At 45.6% G+C, this 18068-nt stretch overlaps 1 protein-coding gene across 3 annotated transcripts in view; it reads right to left on the bottom strand.

Annotated features, from left to right (window-relative positions):
- PLXNB2 (plexin B2) overlaps nucleotides 1–18068 on the bottom strand; it is a 775326-nt gene that overhangs the window by 324639 nt on the left and 432619 nt on the right. For all 3 annotated transcript variants that reach the window (XM_069627846.1, XM_069627845.1, XM_069627847.1), the window contains one exon: nucleotides 11590–12715. In XM_069627846.1, the coding sequence (XP_069483947.1) occupies nucleotides 11590–12702 (1113 nt within the window). In that variant the 5' untranslated portion in view covers nucleotides 12703–12715. The remainder of the gene's footprint in view (nucleotides 1–11589; nucleotides 12716–18068) is intronic.

Raw genomic sequence — 18068 nt, 5'->3', positions numbered from 1 at the left:
GTGGCAGGACACACAGTACCTAAAATAAAGGCGGGCAGATAAAGAAATGTTCATGCACAGGAGCTGAATAAGTGTCATTGGCCCCAAGGAATCCTCTTGATGGCATGCAGCCGTCTGACACAACTCACCTTATTAATCCAGTATTATGTGGTGAGGGAATGTATGTTATGAACTTAGTCTGATGAAACTAAATAAAAGTTAGCAACAAAGGGGGTTCACTTTTAGAAAGTGTCGGGCTGATTTGTTCACTTACAAATTGTAAACGTTTTTATGCTGACGAAATGTACCAGTAGACTGCCAACTGGAAAGCATGTTTCTCACCATATTGGCAAGGTGTCTAGAAAGGATTGTTTGCTAGCATGACTAGAACCAAAGTTCACATAGGTCAGTTTTGGAATAAAAAATAAGGGCAATCCCTATGAAGGTTAAAAAAAACGTTTTAGTTATTAATTGTGTATCGTCACCGCCTGGTGGCACCGTGTGGGTAAAATGCTAATATACAGCTAAATCTGGTTTGATATAGTGCCCTATGAGGAGTAAGTTAAAAATGCAAAACTCTATCTTCTAGAAAGTAAAGGGGGAGAAAGGACCGCATTGGAGTAAATTTACACATTAGTGAATCCGAATGTGAATGGAGATTGGTGCCAACGCTAAAAGTAGCTCACAGCATAAAGCCACCCGTCGCAAATCATACGTTTTTGAATTTAATTATCACTTCATGTAACGGAGGTTGATTAAAAAATAAACAAACTATTCATTTTAAGTACATGGGATCAAGATATTGTTTTCAAAGAACATGTGCACATCCAAAAAATTGTTTTTTTATGCATCAGTTCTTAGTAAATTTGGTGTAGCAATGCACTGTGTTAAGGAATTAGAAAAATAAAAAAAAAAGTTGTAGCGCAACTTTTGAAACATGGCATATTTACAAAATATCCTCTGTGGATCTCCAGTAGAACTTAATGCGAGATTGCAATCTGGTGTAGTTGATAATACATGGACAACAGACGGAAATCTCACATTGAAATCCACTGCAGATGGATGGATTTAAGGTTGAGCTACAACGTCTTTTTCCAAAGTTCATGACACAGGACATTCCCACATCAAATTTGCTATGAACCGTTATAAATTCAAAATATTTTTTGGGGGTGTGCAGATTTCCATGGAAAAGAATACCTTCATCACAACATTTTTTTCGAAACCCACTGGTAGAATAAATCTTCTAATGCATCCAGTTCTAATCCAAAAATTCTACAGAATTCACCCTGCAGTCAGTATTTAAGGACTAAAGCAATTACTGTTAATGTTGAAAATCTTTGTTTAGCTAATCTGAACCCGTGCAACACATTTCTGAATAGAAGTTACAAAAAAAAGAAAATCGTTTCTTCAGTGGAATGATCTAACCTACTACAGACAAGGCAACATTTCTCAGCTTCTACATGTTACAACCTATTCACATCACAGTCGGGTCATTAAGCAAACCATTAATCCTTGTTGGTACATTTTTCAATACTATATTTTTTAAGTTTGTAAATATTGGTGAGCCCTTCGATGTCTGCATATCGGAATCATACATCACTTAAGAAATTGTTAATAAAAACAAATATTGGTGAACCAAGGCTCATTAAAAAAAGGGAACACATTCTGGTTTCAACTGACAGCACTGTCATAATGTGATGAAAATAACATCAAATCCACACTCTTACACTGGGAAACCAATAGCATTATGGAGCTACCCCACGTGCAATTCCTCCAATGTGGTCTACTGCATTAAATGTCCATGCAGTAGTTATGTTGGAATGGCTTCAAGGAAACTCAAATTAAAATGGACTGAACAAAACTCTACGACTTCAAACAGTAGCCACAGATTTTGTTAAAAATCACCATACAGTTACTCAAATACAATTATTGATCTTTGAAATGGTCAGGCTGCCTAGAACAGGAGGCAATTCAACTAAACATTTTTGACTACCTGAGAATCTGGATTATAAAAATGGCTTCTTTGGTACAAAATTAATGTAAAATGGGATCTGGTTCGTTTTATGTAAAATCATGTAACTTACTATATCTTTTCTAAAATGGGTCTAATGTATTGGGAATTCATTGTTTGAATGTACAGTAGATGTTAATATTGAATGTTTCTTGTCACTGCTGATGAAAAAGGACAATGTCAGAATTGTTTGTCGGATGTTAATAGTAACACTGCGAATTTTGTTGACAAGTAATTAGAATTGTAAATTAAGTGCAATTCATAACACAGTGTCTTGCAATATTGAGAACTAGTATCCTTACTCCCTTTTGGAGCCAAGATTGAATTTAACATTTTATTCGTATTTGTACGATTATTGACATGATTTCTACAATTCTATTCCATTAGACAACTGCTGCCGATGAACATTATTCTGCAGATTTGTAGGTGTGTTGCAAAGGTTAGTGCAAGGACTTGTGTAGTTTTGGTCTATTAATATTGAGCCACATTATTGGCATTTGATTATTTTTTTGATATAGGATCTCGAAGTACATCATTTGACTGTTTTTTTGACCATTGAGCTCACCTAAGTGCCTATTCCTCTCTGCGCATCAAATTTTATGACTATATACTAGTCTACTATAGCTCTTCTAAACACGATAGAAATCTTTAATTATTCCTGATACACATATTAATTTAGTAATACATACATTAGAATAACTACCTATATTACAATTTTTTTAGACAACTTGCGAATGGTGGCGTTTCCATTCCTTGAAGGGTTTTCCTGAAACTTGTTACAATACAGCAATATACCACAGCGATTGAAGTCTACACTTTGAACAATGCAGGACAGTATACGTGATTGAATTGCACCATTGTGATGGAGATAGTTTTAATTTCTGTGCCTTTTGAAAACTTCAGTTAAATGTATATTCACATGACTTCTATTCACTTCTAATGTAAATTATCCATCTGTAAAGACTGGCGGGGCTATCTGTACTTCAACTGATTGCTTTTCTCCTGCAGATTCATCATCTTGATAGAGCTCTGCTGTTCGGAAACGTGTTCGACAGGGGGGTGTAGTGGAACTTGTGAGAAACCTGAAGGTGTCTCGGCCGCTAGTCCCCAGAGATCTGTCATCTAGGTGGCCAGGACACAGCCATCGCTATTGGATCCAGTTCATGGGGGTGGACCAGTGGGTGAGGATCACCTAGAGGGGAGTCTTCAGGAGTAGAAGTGGGGCACCGACGGGCGAGACGCGGTATTCCCTTCTAATCCCTTTTCCCTAGTCTACCCCGTAGGATACTTGGAAGCTCTACCCCCCACATCCCCGTTTGCTGACATTAACAATTTCCTACACTTTGAAAGACAACAGACCAACACCAGAGCTGTGTACCTGACATGTCCCAACACAAGGGTCAGGCAGAGTCAGGCAATGGACGAATAACTGCGCACACCCGATGCCCTTTTCTCTTCCTCACACTGATAAAAGGCGGTGCACAAGAGCACACTTTTAGCAAGGTCAAACACACAAGGAAAAAGCTATCCGGACCGGCAGTTCAAACAGAGGAGAAAGGTGGCGAGACCTGGAGTGACATCAAGGGGGCCGGGGGGGGGGTTGGAACTGGCCTTGCAAATTTCAACTCAGATCTGCGAAGCCTCCGAAAGGGAAATCTTAAGACCAGGAAGTCCCGCTGGCGTGTGGTGTGTGTGACCTGTCAAATGTGTCAACGGCACACGGGGCCCTCCCGTGCTGATAGCCAAAGCGGGGAGAAGCACTTGCCGCTGTGGTGCCGTCCTTGACTCCTGAGACAAGAAACTCCAACCGTTCATCACAGCCGGTGAGTCAGAGAAGACAAATAGCAAAACCAAACTGTGCTGGGCCCAAGGATGCAGGCAGCAACCTTGCTGAACAAAGAACTTGTGTAATTGAAACCCTAGTAGAAGGTGCAGAAGCAGATTGGTCAGGCGTCGCAGGGCGCTCATTCGAAGGAATCTGGTTGAAGCCTTTGTGGGTTGTGTTTGTTGAAACTACGAGAACCAAGAGACCTTAGGAGAGGCCAGTGTGAAGTGTCAAAGTGGTACTACAAGGGTCGGGCAAAACCCCTCGTACACCCGAAAGTCTGACACATTGGAGAAAACTGCACTTTGAAACTGGCAAATGTGAACACAACAGAGGGATTCCTGCAAATTAAGGATAAACAGGGATATACCCATGAACATTTTGACGACAAGTGTGAACCCAGCAGAGGGATGTCCACAATGGATAATTGTTTAAAAGGACATTGAGATTGTTCAATGATCGGTTTTGAGTGAAAGGCAGTAGTGAACTCGATTGGCCGTAGTGAACCCATAACTCTGCCTGCTGAAGTGAACTCTGAAAGTGTCCCAGGCATTCTTCCTGGTTTGGAAGGGCAGAAGGATTCACTTTGCTCAGAGACCTTGAACAGGGCCTTGGAGCACCCCAGGAACAAAAGACACTGCCTTTGGCACGCTCCTCTATAGCTTGTGAGCTATCACAAGCCGGACATCACCTGCCTGTTCCAAGCTTCAAGTCAAGTACCATTGCTGCTTGAGTTGCACTACATTTCTGAATCCTGTCTCACTGGCTTGACAACCTCAAACCGGATTCAACACATTGGACAGCACCAAGAAACCTGCCTCGATGCTGCAGAGCCCTGGATAGAAGGTATTAAAGTATTTACATTGGTTCAGTCCCTTGGCCTTGTTCTAAGGGCCCTAGTGAAAATTAAGACCCCACTCTAGCCTTTTTTAAAGACATATAGTTGCAAAGACAACATCCTACATAACCCTGTCTTAATACCCATAATGTCCCCTTCTACCAAAGGGTCGGCATATCCTGTGTATTAAATTACAGGGGTGAGTTGTTAATGTTTAATTAGTTTGTCTGCCTTTTTAGTACAATTACAATCTTGTAATATCATATGACCTCAATTGGTTTCTTATTTTAGTTTATGGACCCCACATGAAACTGGAACTCAATTGGCTGGATGTTTTGGAGAGTAGGTCTGGCGGCCTGCCCTAGGGCTTCCTCCAGGTGTCCCAATGATAGGATATATGATATGATTTGGTATTTGTATTGCGCCTCTACACAAGTGTTTCTAGGCGCCACAAGACAAGGGAGGGGAACAGAGGAATAACAAGACAAACGATCTTACTAGGCCTTGTGACAGTCAGATTGTGCAAGTGCAAACGAGAAGTGCAAAGGAGAGGGTGCGGTCTGAAGTGCAGTCGCAGCAGCAGGGCTCCGAGTAAGTGCAGGGACGGCAAAGAACTACACAGGTGCAGTCCCCAACTGGGAGTGGTGGGTAAGCCAGGCGGCAGTGCAGGGAGACGGGCCGAAAGGGGGGGGGGGGGGGGGGGCATGGTACCCTGTGCGACGCTGAGGGCAACCACGCAACCAGTCAGGATGAGCAGTCAGAAAGATTAGCAAGGGAGAGAGAAGGAAGAGGAGAAAAGGAAGGTCTTGAGCAGCTTCTGGAACATAAGGTGGTCTTGGTCAAGTCTGAGAGGGGCAGGGAGGCCATTCCAGAGGGAGGCACCTGCAGAGGAGAGCGATCTACCGCCCACTCTCTGCTTGCAGTATCGTCTGAATCGCTGACAGTTGGAGGTAGCTGAGCGTAGGGCTTTGGGAAGAGAGAGTTGGATATAATGAGGACCATGGCCCCAGAACGCCTTGTGGATGATGCAGAGGTTCTTGAGCTTGATCCTCGCGGCCACTGGGAGCCAGTAGAGAGATTTCATAGCTGGAGAGATGAGGTCCCTGGGATTGAGGCCAAGGATAAGTCTTGCAGTCCTGTTCTGGATTAGTTGAAGAGGGCGAAGGGCAGAGTTATTTAGATTGAGAAAGAGGCTGTTGCAATAGTCCAGCCTGGAGACAACCATAGCTCTGGAGACAGCGAGTTTCTGGGGGAAGGTGAGGAAAGGTAGAATACCTCTGAGGAGGTGCAGCTGGAAGTGGGCCTTCTTGGAAAGTTATGTGATGTGAGGAGAGAAGGAGATAGTGGAGTAGATGATGACACCAAGGCATTTTGCTTCACGAGAGGGTGAGGGGAGGGGTCCCAATGAGGGCGGCCAGAGAGAGGGAAAGCGAGAGCAGGGGTCCCAATGTGAAGAATCTGGGTTTTACTGGCATTAAGGCAGACATCATTGAAGGCACACCATCCCGGAATTACGGATGGACAGTCCGGAATGAGCGAGGAGGGAAGAGGAGGCTGAGCGTAGTCTGAAAGCACTGTGTGTCTTCCGCGGACTGAAAGTTAGAGGAGAAAGTAGAGATTGAACGGGCAAAGGGGGCCAGATAGACATTGAAAAGCCAGGATGAGAGGATAGAGCCCTGGGGAACACTCAATGTGGAAAGAGGTGGTGGAGAGAAAGGACCCTAGTTGGACCTGGGAGGGTCAGTCCAAGTGGAAGGAGGTCAGCCATGCCAGAGTCTGACCCGTGATTCCAAGGTTCACGCTGAGACGATCGATCAGGGTGGCGCGATTGACGGTGTCAAAGGCAAAGGAGAGGTCAAGCAGGATGAGGACAGTGCGAGAGCTGGAGTCAAGATTAGAGAGCAGATCTTCACGGGTGTTCAAGAAAGCAGTTTCCCTGCTTCTGGACAATAGGAAGCCAGATTGATGGTCATGGAGATAACCAACATATTCAGTATGAATGTTTAGCTGAGAGATGGCCAGCTTCTTCAAGAGCTTGCTCAGGAAAAGAGTGATAGAGATTGGACGATAGTTAGCAAGACATGAAGGATCGGCAGAAGGCTTTTTTAGGAGAGGATGCAAAAGGTAGTGCTTAAGGAGAGAGTGAAAATATCCAGTGGCCAAGGAATGATTACAGAAATCTGCCAAGTCTGGAGGGAGGGAAACAATGTTGTCCTTAATGGTTCTGGAGGAGCAGGGGAGCATTGGTTTAGGTGAAACTTTCATAGATTGGATTTGTCTAGAAACATCAGGTAATATAGGAGGAGGAGAGGAGGGAAGGGAAGGAGAGGAGGGCAAAGGTGGCCAGAGGGGGCCTGGGAGAGGTAGATGAAAGCGAGGAAAGGATGTTCTGGGTTTTAGCAGTGAAATGAGAAGTCAGGGCCATAGAGAGGGCATGGGAAGGTACAGGAGAGGTAGAAACTGCAGTCGGGTTGGCCAGCTCCTTGCAGATTTTGAAAAGTTTGGCCATGCCGTTAGAGGCCGCAGAGAAACGGTCTTGAATGTGGACCCTCTTCTTGGAGAAGATGGAAGAGTCTGTATTGCCTTTGGAGCAGGCAGCAGCCCAGTTTGTCAGGGGGTGTGCCAGAAGCCCTCCATCGCTCGGCTGCTCTGCACTTGCATTTCAGTGCAGCCAGTTCAGAGTCATACCAAGAGTTGCACTTGGAGGCAGGTTTCAGATGGATTCTCATGACAGGGGCAAGGATATTAAGAGTGTTGGAGGTGGAGAGATGAAGGTTGGAGAGGGCTGTGTCAGAGTGGGAGTCAGCCACCGGGGTGGGGTGGGGTGAGGAGAGAAAGTGGAGGCAAAAGCAGCAACTGAAACTCACTTCCTAGGACGAATGACCGCGAAGGAAGGTGGCAGTGCTCGGGTAGGTTTTGCCAGGGAGACAGGCAGTTTCAGGTGCCTTTTAGCAGACCCTATTTTTAGGTTTCTTTAAGCTATGAGCCTGGCGTTGTGCAAATATTGTATGTTACTGTGATACTACACTGTCCAACTGGCAAATATGATGTAATATTACAACACTGGACACAGGAAACACTACACAGCACCACTACAGCTGTGTGCAGTCAACACACTGTACCCAACTTGAATCTTGAATCTTAAGTATATTTTCAAATAAGTCACTTTAGAATACTGGACTGCACGGACCAAAACAGTCCATATCTAGTGACAACCTGCCACCACTGTAAATGGAATGTCTTTGTAATATGAACTAAATATTTACAAAATATGTTGTTCCATTTACACTATTCACTAAACTGGTGACTAGGTTTATGTTCAATTTACCTATTTTTCTATTTATAATTTTGAGTTTCCTACACCGAATTTCCAATGTGTTTACATGTGGCCTAATTAATAAAGGACACTACAACTGTTTTTCCAGTTTATGGATTTGAACTTTCCTCCAATATTGCATACTGTGGTAGATGCATTAACACTAATTTGGAGAAGTGTCAGAATTGCAACTACAAAAATCAAGTGTAGTCTAAATGTTTGAGGACAGGACCACCCCTCTGTACAAGATCAGGTGAGAGGAAAGAAGAAAGTGGTCAGTCCAAGAGAGTGGAGTAGTGAAAGGGTTAGAGCTGGGGATGTCTAAGGAGATGAGAACATCCAAGGTTTGCCTGGCTAAGTGTGTCGGACCGGGGGGAAGAATAGAGAGCGAGAGAGAGAGCGAGTGAGAGAGATTCATAGGTTGCAGAAAAGCCCAGAATCTGGGACAGAGGCATCCAAGTGGATGTTGAAATCGCTGAGGATGAGAAGCTGAGAGATAGAGAGGAGGGGAGATGGGCCCATTCAGAGAGGAAGAGGGCGACCTGGCCTGGTGGCCTGTAGATGGTGGCCAAAGTCTGAGAGAGGCCAGGAAGATAGAGAACCTGCTAACCAGGAATTCAAAGGAGGAGTAGGCCTAAGTGGGAATGACAGAGGCAGGGCCCCACCCAAATATGATCAGGGCCAAACCACCACTGGGCTGATTGGTCCTGGGCTGCGCAGAGGATCTTGTAGCCCTCAGGGAGGAGAGTGTCAAAACATGTGACAGAGCTGGCCATGAACCATGTCTCAGTGAGAGCGAGAACATCCAGGTCCAGGTCTTCGATGTCAGAGGAGTGTTTGACAGCAGAGCCAGTTTTGAGTAGCTACGTGGAGCAGGTTGATACTTTTGAAAGTCTTCCGGGGAAGGGTACAGGAGAGAGGTACACCCAGTGGAGGAGGCAGAGGGGCCAGAGAGGGGGCAGAGTTAGAAGGAAGGGGAATAGGACAAAGAGGAGGAGGGGAGGCAGTGAGGGGGTGGCAGTGGCGGAGGCGGAGAGGAGTGGCAGAGGAGCCAGAAAGGTAGATGAGCTAGCTGACAGAGGAGCCAGAGAGATGTCATATGGTCTAGCAGGAGAAGGGAGAAAGTTCATAAAACGTGGGAGATGGCTATCAAGGAGGAGGAGGTTGGAGTGCCCTGGACTATGACAGTGCCATTTAGATAGACAATGATGATGGTTCTGGAGGATAGGAAGGAGGACAAGAGGACCTCCCATCTTTTGCCACCATTAATGGGTGAGGAGGAAAGAGGAGAGAAAACTGCCACCATATGCAGGATCCACAGGTCGGGAGAGGGAATGACAAAGAGGATGTTGGTGAGAGTCTGTCTGCATGAGGCACTGATGTAGGTATCAACAATGGGAAGGCCTGGATTGGAGACCAGGATATCCTTCTTGAATGTCTTCCTTCCAGATTAAGTGAGAGGGATGGGATAGGTGACTGAAAAGCAGTTAGAGAAGATGGGTGAGACTGACAGCACCATAGAGGGTTGCAGGGATAAAGGAAGGTGAAGAACGAGGGGGGAGAGAGGAGAAGAAGACAGCACAGACCTATGCCACAATGCAAAAACACCCAGATTTGACTTTCCTAGAAAAGGGAAAAGCCCAAGGCTATTTACGACAGTTCACCTAATGCCAGATATGTAAACAAACAACTGTGATGTGTAACAGACTACAACATTACCTAATAGAAGTAATAAGAGGAGGGACAGTTAAATAGGGAGCAGTAATGGCTGTTCCCCCTGCCTGCACCTTTCTTACCTTGTCAGTCGCTGCTGGTTGATGGCTGTGCCGCATGCTCCCACGGCAAACACCTTTGGGAGCTGCAACTGTGGGAGCTGCCCTTAGCCTTAGGGCCCTTAGCCCAGGCGGCAGCAACAGGCAGTGGGGCTGCCCTGGGGATTTACCTAAGAAGGACAGCACGCCCAATCACGGGTCTGGGGTGGAGAGGGAGTGAAGTAAGAGGGTGGAGAGAACAGGAAGAGATCAGGAATGGAGGACGCAAAGCATCTGGAGCAACACGATCAGCATAAGGAAGTGCTTTCTTACAAAAAATAAAAAATAAAAGTGGCAGCACAACAATGGGAAAGCACTTGCTGCAGCTCCTGATGGAAGGAGAGAGGCCATTAGGCTGGAAGTAGCATATTATACCTCAAAATGCTCCTCAATATGGATGATCAGATTAGGGGGGCCATTTGGGCAGCTTCTCAAGCAGATGTCGCTCCAGAAATTGCTGAAGGACTTGAGAAATTTCACGCTAAGATCGACTGGCAATGTGATTTACACACTGTTGGGCAAGGAACAAAAAAATAAGGCCTTATTCTGGGACTGGTGTAACAGCATTGATTACCTTGCACTAAAGTAACTTCAGCGGAGTATGAGACGCAGAACTTCAACTCATCTGGCCCGCAAAGATACCCAAGTGCAAGTGCTTTAGAGCACCCTCTGAAGATTTACAATGTTATTCCGATTCCATCGATGTGCCCTACTACTGGCCTGTGGCCTGAAGCCCAATATACCTAGAGATAAACGTACATGCAGAATCTGTAAGTCACAAATTGAAATGGAGAAATCTTCTTACACACTGTATGGTGCATCATATACAAAACGTAGAAAGCCATGTCTCTTGGGCTGATGCATTATGCGTCCTATGGACCTCCGTTTAGAAGGTATTGAGGGTTGGTAAAAGGAGACTCGTTTAGTGTTGATGTTAGAGAACGTTTGGACAACTATTTAGATATGTACTCGGACCGCTAGTGATGTGTGTCCTGATAAAAGAATTCACCTATAATTACATGGTTCTTCATTCCATTGACATTGATGAAGTTAATAGCAGCAGTATGAGAATGATGAAGTAGCTAGAATTAAAATGTCTTTCACGATATTTTAAGAGATTTTATATTTGAATGTAATGTAAAAATTGTATTTTTGGATATGGATTGTTGTGATTTGATATGTATGCGTGGAAAGTTCGCAAACTTTAACAGTATAAAAAAAAATCTTCTTTTGATACCATAGCACTATTGTGTTGGGCGATTCGGTGCTGGCTCACACCCTCTTGAAGAGTATTGCCTGCCCTTGCCACATGCTACCTTACAGGTGAAGGGGGTGCACCATGTGTTTCACCTCCATGATTGAGGTCACTGCTGCTTTGCCAGCAGTGTGGGACTGAGTCCCGTCGAGGTTTATACGTTTAGTTAAGAAGTTTTGAAACCACTACTCATCCCTGTACTCCTGCAGAGAGGTCTCAGTCACAAGTGAGTGTCGGAAATGTATAGAAGTCAAAAATGAAACGAGGTTAGTTTAGTTAACAACCAGTCTCAGAAACTAGACATACTGCGCTTCCTCCGGACTTGCTTTGTTACATTTTGTAATATTGTAACTGGAGATGCCAGGAGCCTTTTACAGAGGCTCCTCAATTGCTCCGGCCAGCTCAAAATGGGCTCCAATGCAAACGGTCATGAACAAGATCAAAGAAATGCAATACAACAGAATCTCATGGCATTTTCTAAAATGTTTGTAATCTGGCCTCTGACCATTTTTAACATACCTTGGGTGCTAAAATGCACATCAATGTGTACTTACATGCATTACACAGCTGATTTCAATTCCATAAGGTTTATAAAAAACAGGCTTTTTGTCGGGAAATGTAGGTTTTAGTGTAGTGTAACAACTGTTCCTGTTCTCTTCCAGTTTTTCGTTGATCTGCTTCAAAGGAAAAGTGCACAGAGCAGACCGGACCTTGTCAGAGTTCTTGTGGACTTCCTTGTAGATGGCAAAAATCACTTTGTCCTCAGCTGTTACGGGCTCACTTCCGTATAGTCCAGACTTAGTCATGGCCTCTGCAAGCTCCTCCCCCGGTTGTGTGACATAGGCGGATTGGCAGACATTGTACTTTTTGGGCTTGTCTTCACACTCCATATACATCTCGATATAAGATTGGTAAACAGGATCGTTTGTGCAAAGTCGCGCAATTAGCGTCCGGTTCTGATTCGTAACTTTATCCAGTCTACTGTAGATGAAAAACACATGGTCTCCGTCTTCAAATACTTTAATGAACTGCTGATGGTTATTAGACATAGATTCTGGCTTAAAAACCGAAGAATCCGTAAGGGTTTCAAAAAAGTCCTTATCCTTGGTTTGATAGAGTACTCGGCTGCTTATGATGATTCCATTGTCATGCGGCCCATTTCCTTTCCCCACAAACAGTACCCGTTTGTCCTTTATAGATGTTACCATTCCTACCGTCAAAATCTTTTCATCATTACTTGCAACAAAAGACTTCTCTCCTCCGCCCATTTCATAGTACAAATGGTTCGTTATATTTTCCATCGTTCTCAGAGAGCATATTCCCTTGAAGAGACTACCACATTCGATAATCCGGTTATTTGGTTTGTCTAGCAAAAGCAACTTATTGTAATTATCCATCTCTATAGGGGAGCATTGAGTCACGTCGATTGGCGGCGTACAGGCTTTGTTGTCCTTTTGTGGTCCCGTCTCCACTCGCATCTGTTCCTGCAGGTCGTCCGAAAGCTGATACAGCCAATTTACTGCACCCACATACACTGTGCCAGTGTCCGTGTTGATCGTCAACCGATTTAGTTCCATGTCACTGAGAAAATAATTGGTCTCTGCTTTGGCCGCACAGACGAGACAGAAACCATTAATAATGCCAAGAGCCCAGATCCAGAACGCCATCTCCTTGACGTACCTAAAAAGACAAAAGAAATTGAACCAAAAGTAAACAAGTGTTCCAACTTGATCAGCAGTGATTTATTAACAATGAACAATTTTGCTGGAAACATTTACTAAAATTAGCAACAACGTGCAGCACACTTAACTGGGTGCTCTCATCATATGAAAACCTTTGCCTATACTGAGAAGTCTGCTTAAATACCACAGATATAAGAAAACTAAATCACACCAATAGGATATGTGCTTTAATGCAAAACCATGCAGGTAAAATACTGATGCATATTTGAGCACACCACACAGGATATCGTTTTAAATTCTTGTTAATGCAGCAACTGAAATAAAGAACATCAAAGAAGCCTGAAGTTATAAACAACGCAAGAGTACTTTACTTTCCTAAATTGAACAAAAACATGGTCAACCGGTCTTTTCATGACCAGAAACAATATGTGATTGGCTAAAATCGTAGGGAATTGTGTACCCGGAACCCTCTCTCAAACTATTTCACTTTCACTGGAATCCTTATTCAGTTTATTTTTTAACACAAACAATGTGATGAAATGTGTGTAAGATGACCATATTCAGCAGTATAAACACCGGCAATGCTTTCAAAACTCTAAAGACAATGGATCTGTGTTCTTCGACCTGTGTGCTAGGAAAGGGGGAAAACGAGAGGCCCTCTCACTAGCGGAAGATAGTCCTACATTTCCTGATGGGCCTCAGTTATTATTGACATGAAGTTTCGGCTGGGGGCGTAAGCTATTTAAGACTGGCCTGCCATCTCCTAAAGGGATATGGAACACTTTTAGGCATGAGCTCTTGCTGAACGATCATCAACGAGGCGGTTCTGGGGGATAAAGGCAAGAAGGCGCTGAACTTCAGGAATATTATCTGTGAGCTCACGTCATCACCCGAATCAGTGAGGCCTCCATTTTTTTCCACAACTCAACCATCAATGTAGAACAGGGATAGTCTTCATGTGCAGATCAGGCTACGGTTCACATCAACTTAATACTGTAATACTAAGACTAGGGATGTACATAGAGCGACCAATTGAGGCGTTAGACTGCAGCTGGAAGCAGGTTCCAGAGATGATCGTAAGTGTCTGGGCCAACTAGATTTACACACGGGAGTGCCCTTGCTTCTCAGCGCGATGATATTCCAGTTTTAAACCCAAGCATAAATGTGAGTCACTTTTAGATGGGACTGCAGCAATGTCTTAATGGAAGGCCTCCTTTGCACTCCTTTCCTTTTTCAAAGTCATCCTCCACTCTGCGTTTTGACTGGCACTAAGAACTCTGAGGTTTCAATATATATGTCATTCATGCCAATAGATCGCCAGTGGCTACCACAAGCCTGCCATAGACAGTCATTAAAGATCTCAAACCTCATCAGCCCTCATGCTTGGGCCAGGTTGCCCACATCTATCACTGGTCTTCCTCGGATGCCCATTCTCTGCCAACGCACCCAGATCTGCTCTGTCCAAACATTAGATGCAGACATGGCCACCACCTTAGTAATGATGGAATGACAGTGAATAATCATGCTGCTCGAGTTTCCATTAGATCATGCTTTCTTCTCAGTAGCAAGTTTATGATGTAGGCTTCAACCCCCAATAGAAGCCTGCATTTTATGCCGATGTATTCTTCTCACAGTTTCCAAAACCCTGGCCAATCAGCATGCTTGTAGGGGAGGCTCCAACCACCTGTGATGGCTACAAGCTTCCCTTCATGATTTGCACACACTGGGAAAGGAGATGGAGAAGCTCTGTCACACAAAGCCCCAGTTGAGACCTTCCTTTTGTCCCCACTGAAGGACTTCCACTTGCTTTAGAGACCTTCCTGTTGGAGTTAATTTTGTGCTGATGACCTCCACCTTCGGCTCACTGTGCATGCAATGGAGCCCTTTGGTGCTTCATTAGCACCCTTTACAGCACCATCTGGTCAGCTCAGACCCTCAGAAAGGAGTTTCTCTGGGAACTCATGAGCTCCAATAACCCACAGTAAAATGGAATTCAGCCTTTCAGACCGTCTGGGCTGATTAGGAGGTCCCTGGTGCCAATGCGCTCACCTGCTCCTCCCCATAGCGGAACCACTCTGCTCTCCCACCCGCCTCGTTCCTCCGGGGGCCGAGGTGAGGCAGGTGGCTTCTTCCTCCCAGAGCATGGTCCTCTATGCAGCATTAATCTGTATGGTCACGTTCTTATGGCTGCGCAGTGCAGCGGAGACCAGCTCCGACCTGTAAGGCAGGCTTCCGTGCACCTAACGTGCTGTAACGCCTTCCCCTTCAGGTACCAAGGCTTAATTAGACCATTGGAATGTTGGCTGTTACATCTGAGACAAGGCCGCGGCACTAATGGCTGGTATAAGTCTTAGCTCCCAGCAGCTCAGTTTCTCTCTCATCGTTACGCTCTTTGGTGACAACGTCCCTTGGCCCCCTTGAAAGGCTTGCGTCTCATTCTGGCCTACTAAGTTGAGCAGAGGGCGGTCACCAACTGGTAGTGTCCACCAGAAGGCGACACTGTTGCTTAATTCCATGCCAGATAACGGATCACAGGCTGCAACTTAACAACCACTACTGACTAATGTACCTAGACTCCAACCAAGATTTGCTAATTATTTTTCGTTCGGTTTCCTAGACGATTCATGTATGGTTCCCGAAGGTGTAACTGCAAGTAGTAGGTATGCCCACCATCTGGTTATATTTGTATGTACATGTCTGCAAATAAACGAGCAACCGCCATACGCGGTCAGCTGCCTAACAACTTCAAGCTGCAGAAGAATGCACAAGTTGTGAAAAAATAGTGAGGCACTGCAACAAATTGCCAATAATGAAAATCTCCTTAGTACCAGAATTACAGGGCAGATTGCCAGTCCAACGGGCTATAAGAGCGCGCAGATGGGTGGCGCCCCTCCGCCAAGGGTAAAAACCAAGGGCGCTCTAGCACTGCGCGGGTTTATTAGGGCATGGGAGGTATTGCAAGTTTGTGCTTTGCTTTCAAGTGGACATGGGGTCTTTCAGAGTATTCAAAGGGGCAGAGGGCGGCGGAGCTACTGTAGGTTTACTATTTTACAACAAGAATAACCAAAAAGCATTGAATGGAACATAAAGCAGACTGCAGGTTTGGAATCCTTTCAGAGCCTTGATGTAGCTCGTCAGCTGCAATGCAGCAACTGTGCAGCTTTCCAGAACCTCACCCTAAATGTTAAAGAGTATATGGTTTGCAAATTAATTCATGGCTGGCTAATGACACGGCCGCTGCTCGACACTATATTTAATAAACTGTGAATGATTGATCGCTTTTTAATGTGCACGGATTATGTCAATTACATGGAAAATTGCCTTGCATTCTGTATGTTTGTGCAGTGAATCTAATTGCGTGTTAACCTCAAATAGAACTGCAAGAGCATCAGTAACAAGGAGGCCTCTGGGTCCAAGTCATCCTGTCCTGGATCAGAAGCCATCACCCAATGACAGATGGATGTGGGTGACGAGATCCAATCCTGTCGATTCGATGAGCATGTGTGCAAGGAAAAGGTTAGCCTAAACTTGAGCCAAACGGAGTAGTCTTGCACAAGATGAGGTTGACTTTCTAGAGGCAGGGCAACTAACACTGCTGAAGTCACCCACGCAGTGTGTTCCATCACACATCCCTTTAAAGCCAAACACGTCGGGTTCCTGGTCTTAAACAACAAGAAGCGTCATGTGAGCAAACTGCAAGACAGAGGTTTCCAGATGTGTGGTCACACTTGTAATAGGCAAAGCCAGAACCAAACGGCAATCCAGGCGGATGAGCTTTCCAAGAGTAGAAGCTGCTATCGCCCAAAGCAGATCATAGGCACACATGCATAGGGGAAGGTCCCAAAACCACACCACGCCAGGGCCAGCTGGCCTGTGCCCTGCCACCCGTCCATTACCCAGAAGGTGACACCCAAGCAAAAGCAGAGTGGGAGGCGCACAGGAGCAGTCTGCCCTGCAGGAAGCCGGAGCGGCCACAAATGCCCACTGGCCAGGCCTGGCTGAGTCACGTCAGGAACAAAGCAGGGGCCTCTGGAACCCCCAAAATAGACAGGTAAGGCTTGCGGTAGAGGAGCTCCCGGACTCTATATTCAGCTGGTAACTTAATAACCCAAGGCAATCCTCCCCGGAGGGCTCTCTCCGCGCCCCCCAGTTCTCCTGCTTGTCACCCCTCTCAGTGGCCCAGGACCCGAGCACAGAAGCTAGACTGGTGCCCACTCGGCTTATAGTCACTTTCAGCACATTGCCTCCTGTGGCATCGTCGCACATCGCTTAGGACCGTCACCATGCCACAATACAGTACCACAACAGGGACAAAAGGGAAAAGCCAAGAGAACACCCAAGAAAGGTTCAAAGCTTGCAGCTTTATAAACTACGGTGGGAGGGGGAGGAGGAATCTGCGGGAGAGGTACCCATCGAAAGAACATAACCGCCAAGGAATTGCTCCTTTGATGGATTTCTCTTCTCCCACAGATTCATTTGATAGACTCCTTGTGGGGGAAAAACAATCCATTGAAAGCTTGGCTCTGGGTTTTAAACATGCGTGCAGGCATTAGTCCAATCTTAAAACTTCCCAAAAACCGGGATACCAAGGAAAGGTGGTCTGGATCAGCGGAGAAAATGTGGGCCTGGGAGTGGGCGAAGCGGTCAATGATTTCCCGGACTTCATGTCCCATCAACCCCAGCCAGCAGTCAGTGTAGAGGGATTATGGAAGTCGCAGACCAAAACATCCATAGGAGCTGCAGAATGCAGACCCCTGGGTTAAAAGAAGAGGATCCCAACTATGGATATGTAGGTCTAGTTGGGTCAAGGCCAAAACAGGAGTGTTTTTAGCTCCAATCTTTAGAAGTGTTACAGAATGCCGACCCGTGCTTCTAAATGGCATCAGGCATCGGCGGGAAGTCTGGATGATGGTGCTGTTCCCGATTGTTTTTTACACGGCTTCATACTGGATTTCTCTGCTTCTAAAACCCATGAGAATAACCATTACCAAAATGAATGGCACTCAATGCATCAACCTCAGAAGAATGGGGTGCGGACTCAGCCCTTCTGGATGCAGACTGGCCGGGTGAGTGCCTTACCGGTGAGCTGTCCACATGGACCGGTATAGGTATACAGGGTTATTGGTTGTGTTTTGGGCGGGGAGGAACAGGTAGTGATTGGGGATGGCAACAGAGATAAGCATGGGTGGGCAAATGCGCCACCCAGAAGCCGAGTACCCCATCTCACATGTCATCAGCAGAGAATGCTACTGCCGGCAATAAGGAAACCAGTGCATGGAGAACCTCAATAGCGCGCACACACTGCCACCATATCGGTATCATAGCACATGGCAGCGGGTATTAGAAGCGGG

Source organism: Ambystoma mexicanum, chromosome 12 (genome assembly GCF_040938575.1).
Source record: "Ambystoma mexicanum isolate Mex_15411 chromosome 12, UKY_AmexF1_1, whole genome shotgun sequence".
Classification (NCBI taxonomy): domain Eukaryota; kingdom Metazoa; phylum Chordata; class Amphibia; order Caudata; family Ambystomatidae; genus Ambystoma; species Ambystoma mexicanum.
The sequence above is the reverse complement of the archived record's forward strand: the minus strand, read 5'-3'. Positions and strand labels throughout refer to the sequence as shown.